At 44.7% G+C, this 13,554-nt stretch overlaps 1 protein-coding gene across 7 annotated transcripts in view; it reads left to right on the top strand.

The window, feature by feature from the left end:
• LOC122831515 (teashirt homolog 1-like) overlaps positions 1-12,603 on the top strand; it is a 60,093-nt gene extending 47,490 nt beyond the window's left edge. For all 7 annotated transcript variants that reach the window (XM_044117755.1, XM_044117757.1, XM_044117756.1 and 4 more), the window contains one exon: positions 7,674-12,603. In XM_044117755.1, the coding sequence (XP_043973690.1) occupies positions 7,674-11,209 (3,536 nt within the window). In that variant the 3' untranslated portion in view covers positions 11,210-12,603. The remainder of the gene's footprint in view (positions 1-7,673) is intronic.
• Positions 12,604-13,554: the final 951 nt, after the last annotated feature.

Below are 13,554 nucleotides of genomic sequence, written 5' to 3'. Positions count from 1 at the left end.
TCCCTTCGGATGAGATTGAGAACGAATTAGCTGGGAAAGTAAATGATCACCTTCGATCTTCGTATCCGGCTCGCTGACCATCGTCTTTGCATAATTTATCCCGTCCAAATCGGACACAGAGTGTAACTTGTGAACCTTTGTGTTTTTTTTAGCAGCTAAACATATTGAGGTCTGGATGAAATTCTTCCTGATGAACTTTGTAGGCACTTGTTGATATCCTATGAACTTTTTTTTTCTTTTTTTTTTTTTTAAGTGGTAGAGATGCACCGATCAATTTTTTTTCACTGCCAGTACTGATCGAGATATCTGAGGTTTTGTATCGGCTGATACCGATCCGATAGAGAAAAACATTGCTGAATTGTCGTCTTTTTAAACACAGAAATACACATTTATTTGATAACTCCGCACCAGTACAACACACTTAAATATACCAATATCTTCACAAGCTTGGTCAAGCATGTAAAAACTACTTTTATTTGTTCAGTCAGAGCAAGGTCAGCCACTGTAAAATAAACAATAAAGATACTGAAACTGACATAAACAATAAGTTGAGTGCTTTGGTCAAGCATGTAAAAAATAAACTGCAAGAAACTTTTCCAGCGGTTCAGAAAGTCTGATTAGGAATTTTAAATATGATGCAAAATAAACAATAAATTCTGACGTCACTCAGAGCACAAACTATAGAATTAGACTGTATAGATCTGCCCATTTGGGCCATATTGTCATCAATACCAAGTATCCACAATTTTTGTCAATATCGGGATCCATACATAAATTGCAATCGGATCAATGCATCTCCATTTGAAATCTGACTGGGACGAAACTCCTGCTCTCCTTCAGTTCTGGATCGTCAGACTAAACAGCTTCTCTACTGCAGATAGCTCAATATTTATCCGTTCGGGAAAACAAGGCCCACACGCAGCTTTTCTGCGTTTGATTCATATCTCTTTCTCTCCCCCTCTCTCCCACTCTCTCTCACTCTCTTTTATTCCTTCTTCCTCCTATCTGCTCTGTCTCTTGTCAGGATGGGGCCCGCGTTCCTGATCAGGGGCATTGCTCTCATGTTAGCCGCTTCACGGGAAGCACATCCCAGCATTCCCTCTGACACGCCGGCAGCAGCATTACCATAATTGGCTTTTCTACATGACGGGACAGAGGAAATAATAATGTCATTTTATTTACAGCCCTCTTGTCCCGGCCCGAGAGCTATCAGCCCACCCCGCACCCTCCTCTTCCCCCCTCTCTGCTCTGCACCATGCGCTGACATACACCCTCCTCCTCTTCCTCCTCCTTCTCCAGCCTCCGTCTCATCTCGCCCCGTGCCTGCGCCGGGCGCGGGCCGCGTTCTGCCACGGCGTGTAGGTCAAGCGATGGCTTTTTGATCAGCTCCTGTCTGAAGCCATCAGGTCTGAGAGGCACGTAATGGAGAGCGGGGTGACAAACAGAATCTGGGGAAGGAATAAGACTGCCAGTTTCCTATTAGGGGCCCGGCCTAAACGGCCCCGGCCCTCCCCAACCTGTACCCACCACCTTCCCCACTATCCCCTGCCACGGACCCACTCCTGCACTGCCTAAATCACATGAGTGAAGGGGTGCGTGATTGGACATTAGTGCCGCAAATGACTGCAGTGATTGCCCCCTCTTCCCAAACCCACATCAAATAAATAAAGAAATGTGTGTAAATAAATAGAAGGGGGGGAGAGGGGGGTCGGGGAAACGGGGCCCCGGCGGTGGAGGAGTGGGGGGAAGCCGAATCATTTCATCCCCTATCTCTCCCTCCCTCTCCCGTCTCATCGCCTTTCTGCCTTTCTTATCTGGTTTGTTTGGCTTTGACAGCGGCCAAATGGTGAAGCTCCTCGGGCCTGACAGAGAGTTATATTGATTTAACAACCAGCAGACTCTCAGCAAAGAAAAGGGAGAAGGCAACAGAGAAAAAATAAAGCCAAGGAGGACGGGGAGGATAGCGAAGTTTTGAAAAGGAGTGATACGTTTCTTGCCAAGAGGCTGACGTGTCTGCTGGTTCTGTTTCATTCGGAGTGTTTACAAAATTCAAGATGTCCGATGAGTTACGGCGCACATGAGGAGGAGTGTTGCAGACATGAACTGGATCGTGTTCCAGTTCGAGGTTCAGACGTTGGTTGGGACTCTAGGCTGTTCAGCGTCGTCAAAAACAATCCGGTGAGGACGTTGGTACTCGCTGAACCTTTCCACGTTTCGTCTCACATTTAAAAACCTGCATGTTGATAAAGTTGTCTGTTATTGCAGAGCAGAAGAAAATATATTTTTTCAGACTTTTCAGCCATTAAAAAATCTGATGATTAAATTCCAGTATGGAAAAAGAATGTTTCTTTGCCTACATGCTCATCCGCTGTTGTTTTTGGTGCAAAACTATCATCCTGCCAATGGGGCAACATGGCGGTGGCAGCTTCTTGGATTGGGTTGCTTTTCTTCTGCAGAGACAGGGAACCTGGTCAGAGTTCCTAGGAAGACGAACAAAGGTAGAGTCAGGGCAGTTCTGGAAGAAAAACTGTTAAGCAATAGACGTGAGACTGGGCTGGAGGTTCCCTTTCTAGTAAAACAACAAACCTAAACATAGAGCCAAAGCTACAGTGGAATGGAGCATGTTTGCATCCAACCGAGAACGCATGGCAATGCTGAAAATGTCTGACTATCAATAAGAACTGTGTTTTTATTTGTGATAACAACGTTGCACTTTACAATTATACACCTCCATTGAAGTAGTCCTTCTGGAACACTTTCATTTATGTAACAATAAAGACAGGACCCAAACAAACACATGGATTCTTTTAAAAGTTCTTGTCCAAGGTAATAGGTGACTGTATCGGTGTTATTCTATGTAGCTTGAGACATAGAAACCTTCGCAAGTCAGTGTTATTGTGCGGTAGGCTATTTTAAGAGATCTCTAGAACATATTCAGCATACGTAGAATACGCTATAGACATTGACATTTTTCTAAAAGCTTTATGTGTTTTATTCAGATTTTATGTAACAGACCAACACAAAGTAGAGCGTAGTTGTGAAGTGGAAAAAAGATGTTGTACGTTTGCAACATCCATTTCAGTCCCCCCACCCCCACACACAGATTCTCAAATTGTATTTGACTGGGTCACAATAACACAAGGGTATTCTCTGCCATGAACCATTCATTTGCAGGTCTGGCTGGATATTTAGGGTCGTTCTGCTGGAAGGAAGAATTTCCTTCCAGTTACCTGCTTCAACCTGCCCATCAACTCTGATCAGCTTCACTGTCCTTGCTGGAGGAAAGTATCGCCGCAGCATGACGCAGCCACCACCATGTTTCACTGTGGGGTTAAAGCTCCCACACACTTCCTCTGAAGTGTCGAAATGGACAAATTCATCAATTTTCAAGTGATGAAAATTTGACATCAGGCCTGGGTCAAAGTATTTCCACAGACCTATGTACAAAGTGTTGTGTAATTGGTCAGACGTTTGCTATTGTGTGTGTTTTTCTTCCAGCAATGCGCACGGACAGCAAAGTTTATATTTCTCTTGAACTAGTCAGCTACCACTATCTGTTTTTTGTGTCTAGACATGAGTAAACTTGATGATGTTTGTTTGGCACAGTGAGCCATTTGTACGATTCTTCTTTTTCACTAAATAATTACTATAATATTAAGAACGTCAAATGGCTAAAAAACCCAGGATTAAAATTTCATCATCGTTGTGCTCAGAGAAGGTTGTTTGGAGAAAAATATGGCACTAGCAAGAAGCAGAACAAAGGACATGGGGAGAGAAGGGGAAATCTTGTGGGTTAGGGTCGTGACTTATACTGAAACAAGGTGGAAGGTAGGGTGTCTCCTAGGTGGTCTGCGCTGTTGTATGAAAGATGTGCGAAAAACAAACATGGCAAAACCGCGTTACCGTTTGTCGACTGTACACCTTTGAATGAAGTGCATAGGAACGTTTAGTCTGTTTAGGGTAATGAACTTTGCTTCGGATGCAGACCGCAGGTCGCCAACATTGGTCCTCCAGATCTATTGTCCTGCAGGGTTTAGATGTAGCTGAATCCAAATGATTGAATTATCTTGTCAGCATACCATGAAGTTTGGCCTCGGCCTTCTAACAAGCCATTAATTGATTCAGCTGTGTTGGAGCAGGGTTGCATCTAAAATCTGCAGTGCAGCAGCTCTTGAGGGCCAGGTGTGGAGGCCCCTGAGGTAGACGTCTTGTCCCGTGAGGTGAAAAAACACAGAGGGCTGTGAGTACCTGGGAAAGAAACTCGGCTACAAAATAATTTGGTGTCGTTTTGTGTTCCTCTTTGTCAATACAGCATTAGTAATAGATCAGTGAGAGACGGGTGGTAATGTGTATATATTTATGTATTTTCTGGGTGTGTGATGGTTCTGATCTGGCTTGCCTGGTGGCGGCCTTGATCGCTGCCGCTTCTGACAGCGATTCCGCCGTCCCGTCCTGGCCGCACTGCCGCCTGTCTACTTGACGCCGGCGTGTCCCCGAGCTAAAGTGACAGGCGCTTTGGCGCCCGTGCAGATGGCCCTGCTCACAGGCATCACCCACTCTGCAAACCAAACCATCAGGGACGGCCCCTGCCAGCCCCGTGCCCCTTCCTTGAGCCCCGTCCTCGCCGCTGCTGATGCTCGCTGTGCGTATGTGCGCCCAGAACCAGACAAGAAAGGGGTGGGAGGTGGAGGGAGAGAGAAGCCTAATCTGCTCACCAGTCAGAAGCACCCATCTTCCAAGTTGCAGTGATTGAGCTGATGTGCAGCTTTTGATATTCTCTCTTCATCACGTGCCGGGTTTCATCGTCCCGTCCGAACAGATGCAGATGAAGCGATCAGGCTCACGCTAACCACATTTCATCACTAATATCGCTCGCTGGTGGCACGCAAAGCCGCCCACTTTGCTGCCTGTGATTCTTACAGATGTCGGTTGCTGCCAGTCTTTTGTCTGCATGCTTTTGATATCTCCTCTCTTTGTTGTTTCCATGACAACATGGCAGGACAGGAATTGATTGACAGGGATCGTCAAAGGGTTCCCTGGCGACCTGCTCATCGCTGCAAGCCCCTCCCTGGCGCATTCAGTTTTTTTGTCACTCACCCAGGGATATTTCTGATCCGCCGCCTCTCAACCTGCTCTCTGTGTGTGTTAAACACTGCCAAATATTGGGCTTTAGCTTCTCTTTTTTTAATTATTTCTTTTTGGCTACAGCAGACATGAGTTGCTCACGTAGGTAATTCCTATCGCATGTTTCCACTGTGCCGCTGAGCTCGTGAAGAGCGGACAGCCATTCTCCGGGATGCGTTTTTTTTTGTTGTTGTTGTTTGTTTGTTTTAAATGGCTGATGCGTATTGATAGCCCGCTTCTCTGGCAACGTGTTATGGGAGAGGAGAGGTGCTGGAACAGAAGACGCTCTGCAGATGTGTTGTAGGGAGAACAGCACATAATGCTAATCTGCTGTGTTAGGGATTTTCAAGAGTTTTAGAAACTGTCTCGGTCTCAGTCTGTCAGTTGGATTGAAGCGCAGCCAGGTTCTCCTGTAGTGCTCTCATTTCACAGAAATCTTGTCAGGCGTTAGGGGAGTATGTTGCTCATTTGGGGGAGGGATGTATCAGTGGGTACCCGGCGAACTCAGACTTATAGGCAACATTATGGCTGGTGGCTGCTGGGTTCGCGCTCCACAAGCAAACGTATGAAGTGTAAAAAGTGCATACACAGATATGCACGGGAAGGTAAACGTGCGGACAAACTCGCGCTTACAAAGGCGCACGCGCGCGCACACACACACACACACACACATGCGCATCATCATCATGCAGTCACAGTTGATGGTGCAGCTGCTCACCTTCCCCCACCCCCTCCTCCACCCATCTCCTCTCAGGCAGCAGTAAATGGTGCCAGTGTATATATATCAGGTATTATGTCCACTTAGATTATGATGTGACAGGTTAGCGTGCCGTTTGAAGTTGACAGCACATCTGTTTCATCAGGAGAGACTGATACTGGCATCTAGGACGCACATCTCACCATGCAGGAAGGAGATAAAGGAAGAAGCTAGGGGGCTGTCTTTCCTGTCTCCCTGCTTCACTCACTTACTCCTCTCCCTATGTTTTTTTTTTCTCCCTTCTTCAACCCTTCCCTCCACCACCTCCTCCTGCTCACTTTTCCTTTCTTCCCCACATCTTTTCATTCACTTATCCCTTCCTTACTCGCTCACTTTCTTGCTCTGTAGCTTACAGATGCTTAGCTAACTACCACAAGCATGTGGATGCACATGTCTTTTCCAGGGACGAGTTTTGTGGCCGATTTCCGGTTACAGAATTTTTACATTTTGAGCAATTTTTTTAACGTCTACGCTTTGCCTGATTAGCATTCATAACTCTTAGTCAGAGAAGTGTATCCTACCTTAACTCAGATGCAGGAGACTCATTCGACATTTTGAAGACTTAAAAGGATAAAACAGGACAAGTCTGTTGTTTTACTCTTACCCTTCTTGTCATCTGCTGAGTAAGATGTCAGCACGTTCATTCTTACTTTTTTGTGCTTCATCTCACTTCATTTTTAAACTCCTCACTCATTCTAAAAATAACTAGTTTTGAGCCTCTTTCCCATAGTAACAGCTTCCACACAGACAAACGTTGTTCATTCACTTTACAACCGCAAAGCCTGACAACATGCAGGTATTCTGCATTCAGGATTAGCTTTAGGAGATCGAGATTGTGTGTGCAAACAAGGAGTTTGACTTCAGAGTTCAAGCTTAGATTTACAAATCCAGACTTGTTTTCCTTGACCAGTTGTTTGTTAACCTGCAGATACAGCTTCTAGTTCTGGTTGCGGTAAAGGGTAGGCTAATCATTTGTGATGTCTCACCCCCTGTTTAAATCAAGATGAATTGTGAATGAGTGTATGAATTATAAATATCTGTCTTTCAAATGATTTCATACACATTTAACTTCTACTGTTTTTGGTAAAAAGTAAAAGTGCGAGTCTCCACACCAAAGACTGTGCATCCTGGTAGAACATGAGCAAGGTGCATTTAGAAAGTCAGCAAAAAAAAAAAAAAAACTACCTGTGGGTCAGGGCAGATAAAGTGGAACATTTTCTAACTCACTCGTTGATACATCTGTACAAATCAACTCCAAATTTGTGAATTGCAAAAAGCTAGACTAGCTCCAAAGTAGAATTTTACTTATTTCAACTACCAATTTCTGATGGAACTTAAGTGTGTGAAGATGTGGACTTTATGAAACCTGATGAATAAAATGAACTAAAAACATTGGAGAAGGGGGGTAGTAGTGAAAGAGGAGTTGAGCATGTGAGCATGCAGCTGGGCTAACAAGGCCAAACAGCCAGTGTTTTCCTGGGGAACATGAGACACGTGTGGAAGAATAGATAGCCGAGAAGGAAAAGGACAACTGTCAGAAGCTCAGCGATTTATTTTTTCCCTCTGAGGCTTTTTTCACCACTGCCTCTCAGAGCCACATGTGTGTAAAACACACACAAGCTCACGCATGCATACAGTCACACACACAGACACTGGAAGAGAATAAAAGCCTGCATTTTCCATCATTGAGTATTCATTCCTTGTTATTTTGTCAGTGGTCCTGTTAGTGTGGCGTTAATTTTTTATTTCACCGAGCTGACCTCTTTTTTTCTCTTTCTTTTCTGCATTCCAGCATACATGCCCGAGGATGAGCTTAAGGCAACCACTCATGATGAGGAAGAGCACCTGCAGGATGATGGCCTCTCTTTAGATGGACAGGACACAGAGTTCCTGTGCAATGATGAAGAGGAGGATGCCGATGGAGGCCAGCCACCTAGCTACAGAGATTCTCCACTTAGCAATGGTACTAACCCGGATGCTGGATATGGATCTCCACTCAGTGATGCTAGCGACAGACTTGCAGATATCAAGAGCACCTCTTCCAGGGATGGTCAGGAGAGGGAAGGCTCTGCTCCGCCCTACCGTCCCAACAACGGCCTGTCTTTCCAGGACAGTCTGGCACAGATGAAAGCCGTCTATGCAAACCTCATCTCAGATGCCTCTTGGTCTAGCATCACAATGGACATCATGAAATCGAAGCCTGCTGCAGCTGGCAGTGTCAACGCTGCCCACACGACTCCAGAGCCTGTCTCTGCTGTCTCTGTCTCGCCAACTACTACCACAAACAAAAGCAGTGTGGTGAACATGGCCAACAGTCACCACAATGGTAGAAGCTCCACCAACACTGCCAACCACACAGGCAACGCGAGTGCCAACACCAATGGTACGACAACTAGCTCCGCAAGTAGCCACAGTGCAACGAGCAGTAGTGGAAGCAGTGCTGGTGGAGCCAGCAATGGAAGTGGTGTAGCTTATGACTGGCACCAGGCAGCACTTGCCAAAACACTTCAACAGACACCATACCACCTTTTACCCGAGCCTAGCCTCTTCAGCACAGTGCAGCTCTACCGGCAGAACAACAAGCTCTATGGCTCTGTTTTTACTGGTGCAAGCAAGTTTCGCTGCAAAGACTGCAGTGCCGCTTATGACACGCTAGTGGGATTGACAGTCCACATGAATGAGACGGGCCACTATCGCGATGACAACAAGGACAAAGAGGAGGACCAGGGCAAGCGCTGGTCCAAACCACGTAAGCGATCTTTGATGGAAATGGAGGGGAAGGAGGATGCTCAGAAAGTACTGAAGTGTATGTACTGCGGCCACTCGTTTGAGTCCCTGCAAGATCTCAGCGTACATATGATCAAGACCAAGCATTACCAGAAAGTGCCTCTCAAAGAACCCGTGCCAGCCCTGGCTACAAAGTTGGTGCCAACTTCAGCTAAAAAACGTGCTATTCAAGATGTTATAGTCTCTCCATGCTCCCCAGACTCCATCCATGCTGGTAGTGGTGGTGGTGGTTCTGTGTCTCTTGGGGATATGGGCAAAGACTCGAAAGCTACCGCTAACCCCTACGTGACCCCGAACAACCGCTATGGCTACCAAAATGGTGCCAGCTACACATGGCAGTTTGAGGCTCGCAAAGCGCAGATCCTTAAATGCATGGAGTGCGGGAGCTCGCATGACACACTCCAACAGCTGACTGCCCACATGATGGTTACAGGTCACTTTTTGAAGGTTACAAACTCTGCATCTAAGAAAGGCAAACAATTGGTCTTTGATCCAGTGGTAGAAGAAAAGATTCAGTCAATCCCACTACCACCAACCACCACCAGACTCCCTGTTCCCAGTACTGTAAAATCCCAACCAGTATCCCCTGCCCTCTCCTCTGGCTCCGAGGATAAAAGGGAGGGATTAGAGGATGAAAAACTTGAAGGATGTGAGCCTATTGAGAAAAAAATCAAGGAGGAGAAAGATGACGCAAGTGAGAAATCAGAAACCGATACTACATCTTATAAATACCTTAGAGAAGAAGATCTGGAGGAAACGCCTAAAGAGGGTTTAGATATACTAAAGTCTCTTGAAAACACTGTATCCAGTGCCATCAGCAAGGCCCAGACAGGCACTCCCACATGGGGTGGCTATCCTAGCATTCATGCTGCCTACCAGCTGCAAGGTGCAATTAAAAGTTCAGCTACTGTTCTTCCCCCAACCGTCCAGAGCGTTCAGATGCAGCCAATGTTTAATAGTGGGCTACGAAGTCTTGTGAGTGACTCCAACTCCGTCATCCACTCCCCTCGTAGCCCTTCCTCCCCGACTCTCCTCAGGAGCAACGTCACTGCCATGGAGGAGCTTGTTGAGAAAGTGACAGGAAAAACTGCCACCGTGAAGAAAGAAAAGGAGGAAAAGCTGGTCAGTCTAGAGCGTTGTAGGCCACCGTCATTAGTAAAATCGCCCTCTCCTGCACTGAGAGAGCAGAGGGAGCAATTACCGTCTCCAAACGACCTTTCTGTAGGTAAACCGTCCGGCCTGAGAAGTATCAGCCCAGGTAGTGTAGACTCTGAGCTTATTTGTAAGAAGGAGCCCAAAGAGAGTCTGTTGGATGGCCACAGCAACACTTCAAAAAATGGCTCAGAGGCATCCCAGTCTCCTGTAACAAATGGGAACAGTCTTGGCATCATCATGGACCACTCACCTGAAAGTCCTTTCATCAACCCTCTGAGTGCACTCCAGTCAATCATGAACACACATCTGGGAAAGGCTTCAAAAGCTGTGAGTCCAGCCGCGGATCCTTTGTCCATGCTTTACAAAATCAGCAACAGCATGATGGACAAACCAGCTTTTACCCCAACTCCTCAAAGCAAGGCGACTGAGCCCGTTAACCACTTTCAGCTGTATGAAAGTAACGACCAGCCCATAGATCTGAGTAAAAATAAGTCCACCACTAATAGCAGTAACAATACCAACAGCAGCAGTGTCTTGTTGACCAACAATAGTGTAAATGGCAACAAGCCCCTCATCTCCCTCCCTGAATCTGTATCCTCTCCTCTGAGAGAGAATGCTCTAATGGACATTTCAGATATGGTGAAGAACCTCACAGGACGACTGACGCCCAAATCGTCAACTCCCTCCTCCATCTCAGAGAAGTCTGACGCCGATGGCAGTGCGTTCGAGGATGCCCTGGAGGACCTCTCGCCAATACAGAAGAGGAAAGGGAGGCAGTCCAATTGGAATCCTCAGCATCTTCTCATCTTGCAAGCACAGTTCGCCTCTAGCCTGAGGGAGACCCCAGAGGGCCGTTACGCAATGACTGACCTGGGCCCTCAGGAAAGGGTCCACATCTGTAAATTCACAGGGCTCTCGATGACCACCATATCTCACTGGCTGGCAAATGTGAAGTATCAGCTGAGACGGACTGGGGGCACCAAGTTTCTCAAGAACATGGACTCTTGCCAGCCCGTGTTCCTCTGTGGTGACTGTGCCTCTCAGTTCAGGACTCCCTCCTCCTACATCAGCCACCTGGAATCTCACCTGGGCTTTAGCCTGAAGGACCTGTCCAAACTGTCAGCGGAGCACCTACGGGAGCAGCAGGCTGCCTCAAAGGTGATCACAGACAAAATGACATTCGGCAGCCCACTGTCAGCCTTGACCACACTGGAGGACGACACGGGCTCTGTGTACCAGTGCAGACTTTGCAATCGGACATTCGTCAGCAAACACGCAGTCAAACTGCACCTCAGCAAGACCCATGGCAAGTCTCCAGAGGACCACCTGGTGTTTGTCTCTGCTCTGGAGAAACTGGAGAAGCTCGACAAAATGGAAAAAGTTTAATCAAGCAAATCTGTGAGCTGCTGAGGGAAAAGACTGACAGCTGTGGAACTGACTAGAATTTCATTGCACTAAAATGACATTGTTCACAGTTACTGCACTGGGCCGAACTGAGCCGCCAGAAGAAAGGAAAAAAAAAAAAAAAACGCCAAAAAAAAAAAAATCAGTCTTACTATTTTTAGTTGACGACTGCCTGACTGGACCATTTCTTTCAATGTTGTTTGATTTGTTTTGTTTTGTTTTGCCAAGCTTTTTTACACTTATTTTGTAAAATATTTATATGCTATTTGTCTGACCTGTGCATGTATTTTAGTGAAACAAGGTTAAACATGAGATTTGAATCTGTTCATGGCAAAAATACAACTACTGCTTCGATGGCGAAAGTGGCCTAAATTGGTGGAAGTCAGGACTGTGTAATACTTGATATCAAGAAGAGGAACATTAAATGTGTTACGCCAAAAGAATGAAAGGAGGATATACCCTGAAAGACTGAAGTACAGTAGCACCTTAGACAGTTCAATTTGTGAAGAGGACGTGTTTTCAAATATCTCGCATTTCTTAAAATCTGATTTGGAAAGATCCGAGGATTATCATTCCCACCTTCCCAACTCCTCTCCTTCTTCTTCTTATTATTATTATTTGTTTTCTCCACTTTTTTTTTTATATTGAATAGCCTGCTCATAAATTTGTTGGTGTATTTAAAGAAAAAAAAAAAAAAAGAAGATCATTTGGAAAATTAAAATGCTGCTTCTTGATTACAAGTCAATCGGTGAAAGTGAAACAGCCATCGGTATGCAAAGTTTAGAAACTTTCCTTGCTGTGAAGCATCACTTTCTAACAATTTTCCAGTTGTATGGTTTGTTACGAGTTTCTCTTTCTAAATTGTGTCGCTTTCTTCAGCTGTAAAGAGAACAGTCCGTTACATGTAAATGACCACCAGTGAAATGTCAGTGCTCCATGAGACATATCTTATACCATTTAAAAAGGCTCCACATTCTTTGTATCTTAAGGTGTGTGCATTCTCTAACTTTTATATTGTCATTTTATATAGAAAAATGATTAAAAAAAATAGCATAAAAACAGATGGTGTACACAAATATATGCTGTAGAGCTACAAAATGTCATTTTTTAAAGAAAAATACAAATTAAGCTACTTTGGCTCGGTTTACAGAAATGATTTTAATTATACTTGCATCCAATTTGATGCATGAAATGGTGTGGAAAAATAAATAAGCGATGCACAATGACTATACATTTCAATGTTTTATTGACAATATTGTAAAAAAGAAAAAGGAAAAAAAAAAAGAAGAAACAAAACAAACTTTTTAGCACTGGTTAGTTTGTTTCCTTTTCTTTCTCAATTGTAAAATAAACCCCAAAGCAGTTGTTAACAGTCAGATATTTGTGGTTGTGTGTTCTTTGGGTAACGGTGGTGAAATAAATCTCAGCTTTGTAGATATTTGCTCTCGGGCAAATTAAAGCATTCACATCCGTGTCAAATGCTAACCCAGTGTAACCGGATTTATTTTCATGGTTATTCAAAACACGGGCATCGCAGAGGTGCCGTTTAAAACAGAACCCCCCCACACCCCCGCCCGCCGTTTGCTGCCGCTTTTAACTTTTAGCCAGATTTTTTTTCTCCTCTTTTTTTTTTGTTTGTTGCTAGAATAACAAAAAGAAAAAAAGAGGGGGAAGTCGTTAGTGTCATACTTCTAACTGATGACGGAGCTGCATCATACCGCCAATGATTATGATGATAAAAGTGAGGAGGATGATAAGCCTGTAAGGGGGCCTATTGTACGCTGAGAAACCCATGCTAGGCTTGTGACTGACTTTCAGAGGGCCATTCTGAATGAATCAGTGTTGTATTAATGAAAGCTGTGTACTTTTGCATTTCTTCTCAGAATAGAATCAGATGGGGTGTCTGCCTAAGAAAGACTTGGCAATAAGGATGTTATTAAAGAAAAGCTCCACAAATACAGATGGAGTCGTTGGCAACCCTGTTACAAACATTAAGGTTTTTTTTTGCATAATCTCATTAATAATAATAATAATAATAATAATAATAATAAAGAAAAATCTAGCTTGGTTCATCCAATAAATGTATTTATATAGTAGGTGGGGGGGGGGCATGTTTTTAGCTAAATCGGTGTTGGAAGAATTGTTTCTTTTGCAAGTAGTGATTATGCAAAATGTCACAATGTAAAGCCGTACATACAGGAGGACCTTTGCATAATCTCTCCGGAATTTCACTTCTTCTCTTCAGGTGTCCTGGACTGAGGTTAATATGTGTCCGACTGACAATGTATGTGTCAATTTTACCATATCTATATGTTTATGAGAGGTTT

This window comes from Gambusia affinis, linkage group LG05, assembly GCF_019740435.1.
Source record: "Gambusia affinis linkage group LG05, SWU_Gaff_1.0, whole genome shotgun sequence".
Lineage (NCBI taxonomy): Eukaryota > Metazoa > Chordata > Actinopteri > Cyprinodontiformes > Poeciliidae > Gambusia > Gambusia affinis.
Note: the sequence above shows the minus strand (reverse complement) of the source record. Positions and strands in the feature narration are given on the sequence as shown.